Source organism: Stigmatopora nigra, chromosome 17 (assembly GCF_051989575.1).
Source record: "Stigmatopora nigra isolate UIUO_SnigA chromosome 17, RoL_Snig_1.1, whole genome shotgun sequence".
Taxonomy (NCBI): Eukaryota; Metazoa; Chordata; class Actinopteri; order Syngnathiformes; family Syngnathidae; genus Stigmatopora; species Stigmatopora nigra.
Window position 1 is genome coordinate 6062027 of NC_135524.1, and position 15681 is coordinate 6077707.

The window sequence follows — 15681 nt, forward strand, 5'->3', positions numbered from 1 at the left end:
CACTGGGCCTCCAGCTATTGTCGGCCATTGGACGGCTATTACTCAAGAACGCAGGAGCACTTAGATGATTCAAGCGGTGGAATCACGCGAGGAAGTGGAGGCTGATTAAATAGAGGGAAACCTTTTTCCTCCTTTATCTTTTTTCCACCTCTTGGGTGTTTTACAACCATTTTCATGAGTTTTTAGGACCGGTTTGTTCACAAAACGAATGTGTGTGTTAGTTTCAACATCTGAATTTGCATTTGGATCAGTTAAATTCAACCAAACATGGCATAAGTATTATTTCTTGATCAAGTATAATGCAATACAACTATATGAATGATAACATACTCAACAGATGTGAAAATTACATAATATATCGCAAATATGAATTCAGAAATTCCATGACAGAGAGCACAAATGAATCAGTCAACCAAGAAAATTAAATGCATGGATATATTATCTTTTTCTTTTTCAAATTTTATTTTTAACACTTTGTATGGAAAGTTTGGTCATTAAGAACACCAAAAAGACAAAAAAAGGCATCTAGCAATATACTCCTTTTAATGATGTTTAATTTACTTTTAAGGACACACGTGATTGAACTATACTAACAGTCTTAAATGTTCTTTTCTAATTTTGGCCTAAGTTTACAAATCTATTCAGTTACATTAAAGCAGCCAGAATAAAACTCACTCAGGCAGCCTGACATTATCTTTGCCACATTTTGCCTCCAGGATATTCAATGTGACTGTCAACACGGTCTACTTACTACTTGTACCGATAGAGCTAAAGAGGTGTGGACAGGCTCAGTGCTGTCGTTTATCTTGTGAGTTATGTTGTTTTCCTTTTTGTGAATATTTCAGATATTCCCTGCTTTGATTTCGGCCTGCCCGCCATCCTGGGCATCGCTTTTGGAGGATTTCTGATTGGGGTGTTACTTATTGGAGCGCTGTGGTTTATTAAAATCAAAACAGGTAGGTTACTTTTATATGACGAAACGTGCTGTCATTGTGGGGACTGGCCTTCCCATATAGATTGTAAAATGTCCATTTTTATAATTATCGTTTACTCGACTTCGTTCCAACATGGAAACTAAGGTCGGAAATCTTGGGCATGATGTTTCTGTGACCGGTCGTTTGGTCGCCTGGACATATGGTCGCCCGGACGTTTGGTCGCCCGGACGTTTGGTCGCCCGGACGTTTGGTCGCCCGGACGTTTGGTCGCCCGAACGTTTGGTCGACGGACGTTTCTGTCCATGAAACCAAATTGCTTCCGTAGAGAGAAACAACACACATTTTTATATTACAATTTGAATCCTGCTATTTTACAATGTAGGCAACGCCTCACGATGTCTATTTCCTCAACCTCTTTATGTCAGACCACCTTTCGACCTTTGCATGCAGACCCAACACGCGACGGAAAAAAACACACCGATCGGAACGCAGCACCTTCTATTTACACCTGTTGGTGGGGTCTAATAACATGTCATTTTGATCGGTTCAGGCTACCTGAGCGGACTGGACATGGCTTCCTCCCTGTCTTCCAGTTGTCCTTGCACGGGAGTAAAGCAGCAACCCATTTCGTCAAACCCTTCCGCCTCGGAGAACAGCAGCGCAAACGCCAGCATCGGCAGCACCCAGAGCACACCCACTAGTAGCATGGCTTGAGATTAGTGCTTATCCCCTATGTAGGCTTAGTTACATTTGAGTATTTTTGGTTTTTTTTTTTTCGTAAAGAGCCTCCCCGCACCTCCCCTTTTTATTAGATTTGATTTTTTCGGAACTCAAAACTCGTCATCTCTGACATACAAGCCTGGAATTGATGCAATCGGGCTGTTTGTGTTGTCGGCTGGCGGCGGTGTCTAATGGATGGCGTGTGACGCTAACCTCTGCGGTCTCCCTTTAAAGTGCAGCTTCCAGACAGGAAGTTAAAGAGGGCAAGAGGAAAAGAAAAACAAATTGGCTCCCAGCAACAGGAAAAACAAACCCTATCCCCCCACCCTCTCAGGGGGCCTGCAGGAAATTCACCGCATTCCTCCGCCAATTGTGACGGTTGCGATCGCCGGCGCAATCAAACTTTGTACGGCAAGAGATCAAGCGAACGGCAGGCGTGAACACAAAAAAAAAAAAGCTCACTGGCCACGTACAAACGGTTAGTGACATACCTTAAACGTTCCCCGATAGAGGTACCTGTCTCTATATTTGTCGATGTGGCCCCTTACGAATTATGTTCAGCTAGGAGGAAAAAAACTAAGCAAATCCCGATGAAACAAAAAGACCAGCATGGAATACAGTATTTATTTATACTAGCTGCATCCTGTTTGTTTGTTATACTTTGTTTTCATCTCCATATTTTTACCTGACCAGTACTGCATATTTTTTTTTATAATCGAGAGACAAGAGATGACGCAAATAGACAGATTTGTGTCCAAATTATCAACAAAATGTATAAAGTCCTCCAAATTTGAGAATCATTTCTATTGTAAATTTGCAGTTTGGTAGCAAAATTCTAGACAATTTTCCAAATTGTAATTTTGATTCAAAAACTGGCTATCTCAAAACTGACCAGCGCTATTCTTATTTACATATTTCAAGTTACACTTTTGGACAATTTCCCGCAAAAACCAACAGCTATCCTTCCAAAGTATCAATAGAAAAATGTCCAATGTAAAATATTCTAAATTCCCCCCAAAAAATCCTCTGTCTCCACATGTCCTCTTGCCTTGTTTGCTGCCATTGATGCCAATTGATGCATTTCAACTGCTACCTTCAATTCAAAATTATTTTCCGTCCTTTGCATGAATGATAGCAAACAAAATGACAGATTTGATCAATTAATAATAATTAGCTATCTATTAATGCAAAAAAAGTTAATGGTAGATTTGATGATAACAAGTAAAAGATGGGAGAAATACAGGGGTTAGAAGACCTAAACAAATGGCTCACTGCTTTCAAACAGTTAGCCTTGTTAAACTCCTCCTCTGAAAGAGGTAGTTGTCTCCATATTTCCCATCCCCACCGCTAGCAGCTGTAATATCCACTACCACCGCCAGCATAAATGATAAACCATTTCCTCAAGATTGACTGTAGCAGCCAATTACAGTTTTAGGAAATGTAGCAATTGTCAGATGGCACAACTGTTTCTCAACGTCAATAAAACGTTGAACTAAGTCAGCTTCTGGACATAAGCTGCAAAATGGACTACTTTTTTTTTTAAAACCCCAAATTCTGTATATTGTAATTAATGTAAAAATATATATCTTTGCATATCTTCCATTCATGCAAGAGCAAGCAGTGAATTCTTGCTGGTTTCTTTTATCAATTCACTGTCCTTGATTTGTAATTCAAACGATGTTTTCCATAGCAACACTGCGTTTTGTAGCTCTCCAATGAGAGGAACGTATCTCTTCCTGTGTTTGTCCTCTACTCGAAAGGCCTTAGTATGTGTTTTTCTCCAAAATGAAAATATTCTACTTTTCTCGGAAGAACTAAAGAAATCTAAAGCCATCCTCCAAAGTAAAATCTGGAAAGACAGTATATATATAAAATAGGAAACAATTTTCCTCTTTTATTACAAAATGGAAAGCATTAAATCATTCGATTTTCCTGGAAAATATTCAGTCATATATAGAAAGAAAAGTCTTATTTTTTAAAGAAAATTGAAGAATGTCATTTCAGTTTTCAGAACATCAAACTAATGCAAACTTATGTTGCCCATCAAAAATGGAAAAAAACAGACACATTTATTGTTTTGTGAGACCTTGTTTTTCCAAAGGAGTCATATTTTTTTTACTAAATTTTTGTGTTTTTCTTAAATATGACTTCCATTTTTTCCTCCCATTGGACAGTGCTGATAGGTTAAGTTTTCTTGTCATTCATACGCAAGCTATGAAGCGCCATCATTATTCTGTATTTTGTGCTTCTGTTCTGTTTTTTATTTTAAATCAAATGTGGATCAAAGAGGGCCAGTACTAATCACCACTTGAGTATTTGTGCAATATTTGGGGGGTCGACGACACACTGTTGTAGCTTCCTTTGTAATATTTTATGATAATTTTTAACTTCATTTTAATCGTGCTGCTGATAATGTCATCACATCCTGTATCATTATGTTCGTCACAATATTCCCAAAACCTTGTATATGTTATGTTTATCTTGTTTTGTGCAACTTGACGATCACTACTATTTTCCAGTTTGAAGAATTGGGACCAACCCTCAAACAAGGCACTTAGCAAATGCACAATCAGTTGTTTTGTATAGTTTTCTGTTCAAGTTACTGTATACATTTGACTGACATTTATTGAGACATTATTCAATGGACTGTTTTATGTTGTCTGTGAAGAAATACCCTTTTTTTAAGAAAAAAAGGAAATTACCCAAATAATAAAATGATTATGACTTTATTAAATAAACATCATTCTTTAAAACAAAGTTAGGAGTGCCAATGACATCACTCCCAAACGTTAAATGTGATTTTTATTAACTGTGCAATTTTGCTCTGCATAGGATGTTGCATGTGGTTTTTTGTGGGTATCAAGTACCACCAGATGATGCTGTTTCTTAGTCTTATACGCTGGCCAATGATAGTGTCAAGTTGCCAACCTAACCTGGAGCCACAAACAGAGGTTTTCACCATTTTCATTTGCACTTGAACATGCATTTCCACCATGCTGCAAAGTGCATATAACATCTAAAATCTAGTTTAATTAATATTGCAATTGGCATATTCAAACTTCTGAATAAAATGGACCGTCGAGGCAATGTTTCTTTAACCTTTTCTCATCAAGCACCATGTAAATGACTCATTATTAATCTTTTTTTTTCTATAATTGAAACTGAAATAGTTCCAGACATTTGATTCATAAACACAATTGACAGTAGTCATCAATGGTTTCATCATTAGTACAAAATAATACTACTGTTATTTTCAAAATAAATACACAGTACAACAAAGTAAATAGTTGAAAAGACTTCTGGAGCAAAACTACATATATTCTAATTACTTAATAAATACAATTGCTAGTTTTATTGATTTCAGTGATTGATCCAATTCTGATTACTGATTAAAATCTCACATACAGAACATACAGAATCGTGAAATCATTTAAATGTTCTAAAAATAGTAGACATGAGGTTCGTAGAATAACAATTATAACTAAAAGTTATAGTACAGAGCAAGTGCGTCATTAATTTTCCCGCAAGGAGCAGGATCTGGATGTGACGTCATTTCATCACCGGGGCGCCCTATTCTTGATTGATGTAGTGTGGATTTCGCGGATTATTTTGATACTTTGAGTTACTTTATGCGTCGCAAGCTTTAATTCCAAAGCCATGGTGAGTGCAATGAGCCTATTTCCAAAACATCCCATCGCTACTAAATAATGTAAACAAGAAGTATCATTGATCACCGACGTTTGTCGAACATGTACCTTCACAGAAAGTTAAGTTCACACCACCTGCTGATCGTCGGTGGCCAGAGCGGACGGGATAACAAAAGATCCAATGGAAATAAGTAAGATCAGTATTTTATTTCATGTTAAATATTATGAATGCCACATGTTTTGATGTTCTTCATGTTTTGTTGTTGAGTGGTTATTGTGTTTTTACTATGTTTGGTCCACATGGCAATGATGATGCTGAGCAATCTCGATTAATCACGTGGTGTCTTTAACCTCTTGGCTCCCTGATGCTTGGGTGATGTATACTTCCTCAAAATTGGATTTTACTTATAGGAAGGATCTTTTTCCTTCTGATGCATCATTTTATGATCTTTTAGAGATCATTTCCCATCCAAATACACCATTATTTCCTTTCTAATATAATTCATATATTCTTTTCTTATGTATATTGGTCATCTATGTGTACCCTTGGTAAACATACATGATTTTTTTCACATTGGAGTTCTTGGGTAGGATGTTTATTGATGTCAGCTAGTCCAGTTTGTCTTATGAGACCCGCACCCATACTTATAGATAGAATATCCCGGCGGGATATTTGAGTTGAGAGATTAAGAAAAAAAAAACATCCAGTGTTGCCCAGTATCGTCCAGTGAGTCAGCCTCGGGGTTGTCTCTGTTGCCATTTTCTCATTCTTAATCTTCCTGATCCTCCAAATACTCCTCAAACCTATAAGGCTGTATGCCACAGGCCTCCCCTGAATCAGTAATGTCATAGGAGAGAGCCACACTTGAAGCGAAATCGCTGAAAACGTCTTCCTCCCTCATCCCACCCACTTCTATCCGTAAGGTCATCACTGGCCGTCTTAGGTGGGCAGAGATTCTGTCATCTATACCAAATTTTATGGACAATAAGTAGCACTGTTTTTCATTGTCATTGCCTGTGACTTATACTGTGACTTGTGTTTTTTTTAGGCTGTAGTTATAAAAAAAACGTTCAAATCACATTAACAGGTGCTTATTTTGCCTGTTGTTTTCTATTTACCTATTCTTACCTTGAAAGTACGTTTGTGCTTGGTTACTGCGACTTATAGTCCAAAAATACGGTATCTATGTCTATGCAGCACTGTCTATGCATCACGAATGATTAAGATGTTAGTAGACATTATGTACTTCTATTTCACTAATACCGAACTAAGGTTGCGTCATACAGATGAGTTAATAATGGATTAAAAAGCCTTTTTTGAGGACCTTTTGCGGTGTGGCCCACGGGCGGTAGTTTTTCAACAACCATTATTGCTGCTCATGTCTGTCTGTTTATTGTGAGTGCTGTATTTTTTTTTTAAGTCAACGTGACTGATAGGCCTTCTCCTCCTGTGCTGAGGAAGATATGGAAATAGGTTGCAGGTACAACACACGCCCGCGCACACGTAAATGAAGAAAGCGGTAAGTGCAACTGGAGATAAACCAAGCGACTGGCTGCAAAGTCGAAGGCGGCTCCGTGTGCTGAATGCCGAGGTCGCCTTGTAAACAAAGCCGCTGCTATTTAGCTGCAGTTGGCTTAATGAAATTGAATGATGGGGCGTGGGGGAGACATGGAGGTCTTTGTGCGCGCTGGAGGTGGATTGGTCATGGTGGATTGAGAGCGCTGGACTGGACAGATAAATGTACTACTGGCCAAGTGAGCAATTACAAAAGCAGTGAAGATAAGGTTCATTCAAGCCTACTGCAGAGTTCGCATGAGATGGCTGATGCTTTCTTCTATTTGCATATGTGTAGTAAGTTGTTCACGCTTAGTATTAACAAATCTAATTAAAATACAAAAATGAATGAGTCATAGAAAAGGGATTTTGATACCATTCTTTTCAAATGAGATGTAAAATGTCCAAAATTAACAGTTTAACTGAAAAAATATTTGTTTTCATACCCTTTATAGGGCAGCTCTGCCTGCTATTGACAGCATTTGAAGTTGAATCTATCTTGAGTTTCCAGTCAAAAGTAATTGGTCGTCTAACACCGTCAATGGCATTGAAACATGATAATTCACAGCCTGGGCTTTCAGTTTAACATAATTGGACGTTTATTGTTTTCTCTTATTTCAAATGAGCTTATCAAGAGTACTTTTAACTTAGTTGTGAATACATTTATATTTCTGTTTTATCAATTTTAATTGTTTGTGTTCCAATTGTATTAATTAGATCATATAACTATATAATAATTATTATTCTTATTAATAATAATCTATATATTTCCAACTATAAATTAAAGCAAAAATAGTCTCTTGCCTCTTTAAGGTTGAATCGATGATTAATCAACACATCCGACCTGCCACAGGTTTCACCATTTAAGCAACAAGAGCGGCCATGTTATGTTTCCAAACAGCAACCATGTATTGACTTTGTGTCAGCCGACCCACTTGGCCTTTTATTTTTGGTGGGAATGGCCTGTCATGGTGTGAAAGGAGATGGACAGCAGGGTCCGGGGAACAGGATTTCACTCAGGAAAGATGGCCGACAAAAGGTCACGGTGTATAAAAGCCTTTTAATCCCGCCACCTTTGGGTCCCGTGCCCGGGGAATATCAAAGTTCCACCAATCTCTAAAATAGCTGGGGGATTGATGGGAAAGAAAGGGTGACTCGTTTGGTGGGCCGAAATAGCCAAAAGGTTAGAAGCAGCTCGGGTGTTTGTTTTCTCTCTCTCTCTCTAACACATACACGCACTTTGTTTGGAGATAAGAGATGAAACGCGGCCGCTTGCAGTTTAAGGCTTAGTGGCGTTAGTATTTCCGCCGTACACAACTGCACTGTTGTTATTTTTGCATCACGGGGAGCAGGACAATTGTCTTTGTCGGCGCCAAAATCCCCAAAAAAAGCCTTTTTTGTGTGTCTGTTTTGCTTCTCTGGAAAAAAAACACACACAATCATCATCTTTTGGGTTGGACAATGTCACATTTACTGTAGCTGTAAAAGTGATGCAGAAAATCCCCTACAATTTCAACAGACCATCTGTCAGTGCACCTTCTTCGACCCTTAACATACTTGGTTGCCTTTTAAAGGGTCCCACTTTGCACCCAAACAAACCACTCCTTGCCCAAAACCAACACTCCCAAAGTCAACAATTGGGGAAAGCAAAAAGCTATTACCTTGAAAAGGGGAACAGCACAGGTGAAGAGGCTGTCAAGAATAGCAAATAATGTTTAAAGCCAAGTCTTAAGCACTCTTTTGTCCATGAATCGTTGTTTAACTTTTGGATGCTTTCAATGGATGAAATTTGAATCAAGATGTAGTACTTTCATATTGGTTGGCATTGATAATTTGATTTTAACAAGAATTTGAATGGATTAGATTTTTTTTTCTTGCACCTTTTCATATTTTTGTCATTCTACACACTAGCTAGATTTGAGTTTAATGTAAAAATGAAAAGCCATCCATCCATTGGTTATCGAAATGAGTTGTTAAATCATCACTGAGGACTCCACAGACAAAATCTTGTTTTCTTTTTTCCCCCCAACTTACTTCAATTTGTCACACTATGAAATTCTATCCATGAACTGAACCTGCCCCTGAATTTTATCTAGCTGAAATGAGACTTCCCTAGACCTTTACATTTCCTTCCCGATCATCTCTTGGGACACAAGCACATACAAAGGTGTGTCAGTTGTGATATCATGACATAATCTCAGATAGGCTATACTTCTCGCTGACCTTTTTCTTGCACAGGAATACTTTTTCCAGGAGGCACTTTTCAGAATTAATAGATTCCTCTGTTCTACCGAGAGGGATTAAGTGACTTAACAGGATCCATGTGCCCCCTTCCCTAGAAAAAGAAGTCAAAACGTGCCAAGAGAGCCATGGCCTAAGCGGGGTCTAATAAGAACTCACGAGGTAATTAAATGCAGCGAGTTACTCGATTCGTTTTCAAAAGCAGAATCACGGCGTGAAGGTTGATGGGGGATGGCGAGGAGTGAGTCGAGCTTAAAAGAGGATGAGTCTGCGGCGCCATTAATCAAAGATGGCAGCACTCATCAAGAGCTCGTAACGTACGAGGGTGTAAGTCAGAGGTTTTGGCAGGTGTTCGGGTCTTTGTTTCCAGAAAAAGTGCCATTCATCTTTCTCAAAGCTCATTTTTTAACTATTCATTAGTCGGAGCCAGCTGTTGGTGTCTGGACGCACCCCGAGAGATGGCTAATTATTGTCAAGTGTGGAAAGTATTCTGACCTCTGTAAGTAGTCAGGGTGAGAAGGTAGGAAAGGACGAAGCTGGGTTAGGGTTTTGTAGTGGCTTTGGGTTCAGTGTTAGGCATTGCTTAGGCACGTGGTCAGTTCCAATTTTTTGAACGGAGGTTTAGTAGGATTAATTTAGGCCAGGGGTAGGGAACCTATGGCTCGGGACCCATATGTGGCTTTTTTGATAGGTGTATATGGCTCTCTGCTAACCTATGTGGTAAAATATGGGAACCGTTGGTGAGAGACCTAAGTCCCCCAATGGGAGCGTCACACCGGCACTGTGGTGATAAAACTATCTCTAGCGCCTTTTTAAATCATAATATTTCTTCCTAAGACTCTTTGGCGTACATCCTATCATTGATACTCATTGATTGACTTTTTTTTTACTCTCAAAGTGGTGAAATGAATAATAAATGCTCACATTTTCATGTATTTTTACTTTTATGTTCTGAGTATGGCTTTCAAAGAATATTTTTTTTGAAATTAGGAATTGTTTATGGCTCTCTTTGTAAAAAAAGGTTCCTGACCCCTGATTTAGGCCATCATAGACGGCTAAATATGTCTAATCCATTTGAATTGAGCATATGAACATCTAATTCTACGATGCTTTACAGAAAAATATCATGGATTCTTCAGTTCATAAATAACTCATTGGCTGACGGTAGAGATGTCCCGGTCAGATACGCTTTAATGATATTGGCGCCAGATATAAAGCTATTTTTGGACAATGGAATTTGGTGACAAGATCGGATGTGATCCAGTAGTCTGGTTTTAGTACCATGGCACTTTTTGATTGCTGTAAATCTAATCACTAGGCAAATATGCCAGGAACTAATTATAATAACAAAGCATCATGTAATATTTGTAGACAGAGCATTTCTTGAAGGTGTACAGGCAGAAAATGTGTCACATGCTCGGATGTCTATAATCAGTAATGGCAATAAAAGATTGAAAGATAATTTTCCTGACAAATACCGAGACACCTGGCAAGTTCGTTTGATAACGACCGAAACAATATGTCTCTTTAAATTGTAGTGAAATGGAAGCACAGCAAGGATCAATACTTCAATTATGTTAACCAATCTAGTAAATGCTTTTTGCGGGAAAGATACATTCTACAAACGAATAATGATTGCTAAGTTGATTCATCTTAATAGCATCACGTCGCATTATTGCGCCGAATCATGAAAAAGCATGAACATTAACGCTTTAAATGTGCAAATTGTGCTTGTAGTGTTTTTTTTTTTCATCACATTAAACCGTAGTGTAATTTGTCCTTGCTATTATTCTGGTTTCTCAGGCGTGTATGTTACCGTTGCGATGTCCCGAGGGGGTGTGCGAGGAACTGTCATCCAATTTAAGGCAAAATGTGATTTCGCTAAAAGGCCGACGTCATTTAAATCGGTCTTTGAATGAGGAATCGCCAAGATGCATCTCTGCTAATGCAAGTTTTGTTTGGGATTCATTTATGTGGCTGTTAGTGCATTGCTATGTGATTAACTCCTCCCGTGCCATTGGCCAGGATAGACACCCGATTTAAAACACATAAAATTGTAATGTATAATTAGTAGAGACGCCTACATACGTATATAAAGTTACCCAGAATAAAGCTCTTATTGGTTTTCAACATATTAAAACATTCACAGGCTAAAATTGAATTAGACTCTCTCATATCTTCATGGCTCGCACCAACATTTTTCTTCTCTTTTTTTTTATCAAACGTAACCTTTTCAAGAAGACAAAGCCACATCTTCAGAAAAAAAATGCAGTCAGGCTTAAATTAATTAAAAGCAAAAGGGCAAATTATTTTTTTATGTATGCCACTTTTGCTGTCATGCTTTGCATTGGCCAAGGCAAGACATGTCATAAAGTCTACGTGTTGCTTGCCATGAGAGTTCAGGACCTTTAAGTGTCGTGGGAGCTGAGATTTCAACTGATTTTCCACTGTACTGTACTGGCCCACATGAATGGAGAATTAAGCTCTATTCTATTCTTAGCCTTTCAAAACTGAATTGTGTGTGTCTTATCTTGTGGTTCTCAGATGCACGAAAGAAACCAAAGATTCTCCAAGTGGAATGACAAATATGAATTCAAAGACTGCCATTGACACCAAGTACACGAATCCATACAAGGTGAGATCATTATTCAAGTTCATGTTAACCTGAACACCTCCGCAAGAATCAAAAGAATACCAATTTTTTAGTCTGATAGCCCCGAGCTAACATATAACGTGAATGGCATCAGTAGGATAGTTGAAGTCAGCATGTTACAGGAATTATAAATCTCAAAATGAATATTTACATGAGAGTTCATCTTAATATTTGATTGCATTTTAAATTATTGTTCCAATGAATCGTAGAACGGTTTCAACTCTGCCCTTGATAGCATTTTACTTCTAATCTTACTCCATTTGTACATTCACATTGGACACTTAAATGAATGCAAACCAACTAATTGATTAGCAAATTAATCCCTAACTGTTTAGATAATTCTGAGAGTTTATTTTCATTATTATGGATTTTTTTTCCATTTCTAGTAAAGCAACAAAATGAGGGAACTGTAAATATTCTCTATATTTTTAAATCAACGAAAGGAAATACATTATTAAATAGACTCATTTATTTATTTTATTATATATTATTTTAGTGAAAAACATTAAAACAATGCACATTATATTTTAAAGGGGCCCCACAGAATGATGTGGCTGTTCAGATATGGCCCCCAGTCCACCAGTTTGCCAACTATTCCCCATAACAGCATGAGGCGAATGAAAAATACCAATGGCACCTACAAAAAACTAACCATGGCTGCCATTGATGGCAATACAAGTCCAATTCAATTTGACCCTAGTTCCAATTGTTTTATGCCATTTTTCGTTTCCTTAATAATATAATATTGGCTTATTTCAAGAAGTTGTCGATAGGAGATAATAACAACAAACTGAGGGAAAGTTTCATGACTAATTGTGGTTGTGTTCGAGTACAAAGTCAATTTAAAACGATGGAGCAAACTTCTTAATGTGCTTGACGGGCCATTAAGAAGAAGGAAGGACATCTGACTGGGCGCTGTTGCAGTCCATCGACAGTTGTATTTGACTGGAAAGGTCAGAGGATACGATGTGATGGGACACCTGCTGAAGCGTAATCATTAATTGGCCTGCTGTCCTGTCAGCGGTCCCCGCTTGGCTTTACCAAGCGTGGGTGTGATGCTAGGGATGGGGGAGTCAGAAAAAGGCGTGTCACGTTTTCCAAGATGTTATTATAAGCTCTTTCCCCATAACTTTAAGGGGAAAAAGTGCTAACTCCTAGCTTTATACCACCACAGTGGTCGTTAGTAAGATATGTGACCTTTTTAAGGAGGATGGATTGCATTCTACAACGTTGGAAAAACATCCAATTTAACTTTTTGTGAGACGTTTCCAAGACAGGCATCTGTCATTAAGGGCACCGGGTGGCCCTGTTGCAATATGAATGGTACAGCATAACGAGACATTGCTTGTCAAAAAAAATCAAAATATATACGTTTAAAAAGCTGTCAAACTGTCGCATTTTGGTTCACGATATTTCTTAACTACTAGATGCTTGACCAAACTGTTTATGGACGAACAGATTAACACTCGGCAAATCTTAATGATTTTCTAAAAATATTCAATGCACTGACATTTATAAAACAGTCAAATTTCAACTGATTTTTTAAAGAACCTCATTGCCAATGAGAGGCATCCAATCATGTGGCGTCCATTCCATTGAAAGTTGGAGAACAGTTCAAATGGATTGGACATCTAATAGTGATAAACTCATTCAAATAGATGACATGTAGTTTCTAATGAGCCACATGATTAGACATCCATCATTGTCAATGGCAATGAATGAGCAACCCAAAGTCGCATTGATTTGCTACTTGCAAACTTTTTCCTACGTAGCGTTTTTTTGACTTCCGTTGCTGAGAAATAAAGTCTTGGATTAGAATCGTGGGTTCTCCCTTTAATGCAAATCATTCTTCTGTCTTGCAGAGGAGAAAAGGTGGGGGGACTAAATTGGATCGAATGTAATTCAGTTCAGCGAGCAGGGAATGAATCGATAATGCTGAGAAATGCTTTTCAGAGGTGCAGGCGGCGAAGAAGTGCCCACCTTCACACGGGGGGCTTTTCTTCTTCTCCTTCTCAACTCGAGCCTCCATGCTGATGCATTTCCAACGAGTTAATCAAGTCTCACTATAGCCGCACTCTTGCTTTTGACATCTTAACTTCAGAATTTTATTATATATTTTTTGGTCTTATTTGCATTTCGGCGAGCTGCTCCAGGTGACCTTTTTATTGACTGTAGTCTCGAACAGTCATTTTTCATGCTGTGCCAACAGAATTGGAATAGTTCTGAGTCTGTGCCGTATGCAGTGGTACACAACAGGGTGGTCCGTCTAGTATAGGTAGTTTATTATATATTTTTTTGCAATATTTCTCGGGATTATTTTATTTATTGTAGCAATAATCCAGAGGGATGGATGGAGCTGTCTTGATTTGGATTTATAGGCCATTGAAGGAGTTTTTCTCTTTGTTGTGCAAATGTTTCATTAGTGAAGATCTGAATATGTACTAGAAGTTTTTTTATAATATACCTCAGGATTATTTGGTTAACTCTTTTACTGCTATTGGCAGTTATAGACATCAGATTTGTTTCAATTGTAAAAGATGGCGATGAGTGATTGTCTCACTGAGAAGGAAGAAGCAATCGAGGAAAGATTGTAAATATTTTAAGGATTTTATTCTAGTTTCCTTTAAAAAAATCAGTGGAAAATGGAAAATAATCAGTTTTATATATGTACTTCTTAAAAATATAGGAAAAAAACAAGGGAAACTGATATTTTGCATTAAAATGTTAGATAAATCCTAAATATTTGTATATTATCTTTAACCTTCATTTAAATTTTATCGCAAAACATGTAGATTCACTCTGGTGGGCCACACAATGTAACGTCGCGGGCCGGATGTGGTTCCTGGGCCGCCACTTTGACACCTGTGTTTTATCGTTTGGCTGAACCTTTGTCTCATTGCAGTGCAGAGAACCGCCCGTGTAGGGGAAATCCAATGTGTACAGTATAGAGATACCAGAAAAGCACGGATCCATTAGGGGGGCATTAGCATTTTGTTTGAACAGTCGCTGGCTGCGTCCCTGCTTGTTCTGAGATGAAGGTTAGCGGGGGACGGGCGGTGAAGAGGTGGGGGACGTGCAGTCAAATAGACCAAGTGATGCACCAAGTAAAGGCTGGTGAAAGAGATGGAGAGGGAGGCACAAAAATGCGCTTTTCATCTTGTGACAGTGATGAGAGAGGAGCCGAAGGTGCGCCACGGGCAAATATGATATCTGGGTTTATTTGTTTGTTTCTTGGGGGAGGAAAACACACACAAGTCTCATAGGTACCTTGTGTTAATTGTAGGAGATAAGGCTCTAAATAAAGCTTCCATTAAGTGATATGAACTTGAAATTACAACCCATGTAATTAAATACACTGTAAAGCACAGCAATTAACTCATAATAGTCAACTTGCAATTAAAATAACCCATCTGCCTACTAGGTAAGAGTCGTTTTACATATTCGGATGTGTTTACAGTTAAGAGTAATTAGCCAATTGGACTAAGTGCTCATCTGGGGGGAAAAAATCAATCATTCTGACAGAAATGGTACTGACTTTAAATGCGACAAAGACGAATTCATTCTGATATGACATATTTTGGCTGCCCTCAGACTTGATTTATTGCTTATAATAACATATTTGGTCCTACTCACCAACAATATTGTCAGTTTCTGCTCATCAAACTTTGCAAAATGTATAAACTCCAAATCAAATGATGTAGAGAGATTGTACAAAACAGATGAAAAAACATAATTATTATAAAATAAAATTCTTATAAAGATCTTCCTGTTGCACATAGGAGTTTTAACGTCAATTTGTAGATAGAGCAAGGACATTTGTGAACTCAAGTATTTCCGAGCACAAGGGTGAAATAGCCGTTTTTAATGATGACGGTCATTCAGTCTTCTTTGACGCTTACGTGCAGAGATATCGTTGAAGTTTTATACTTT

At 38.1% G+C, this 15681-nt stretch overlaps 1 protein-coding gene and 1 long non-coding RNA gene across 2 annotated transcripts in view; both read left to right on the plus strand.

Moving 5' to 3' along the window:
* Window positions 1-3470, plus strand: part of eng (endoglin) — a 33004-nt gene extending 29534 nt beyond the window's left edge. Inside the window, exons 12-13 of the mRNA XM_077737851.1 lie at window positions 846-956; window positions 1486-3470. Coding sequence (XP_077593977.1) covers window positions 846-956; window positions 1486-1649 — 275 coding nt within the window. The 3' untranslated portion in view covers window positions 1650-3470. The remainder of the gene's footprint in view (window positions 1-845; window positions 957-1485) is intronic.
* Window positions 3471-5172: 1702 nt separating this feature from the next.
* LOC144210221 (uncharacterized) lies at window positions 5173-11734 on the plus strand. The gene is made up of 3 exons (XR_013329336.1): window positions 5173-5315; window positions 5419-5493; window positions 11643-11734. It is a non-coding gene; the product is annotated as an uncharacterized LOC144210221 (long non-coding RNA).
* The last annotated feature ends 3947 nt before the right edge of the window (window positions 11735-15681 follow it).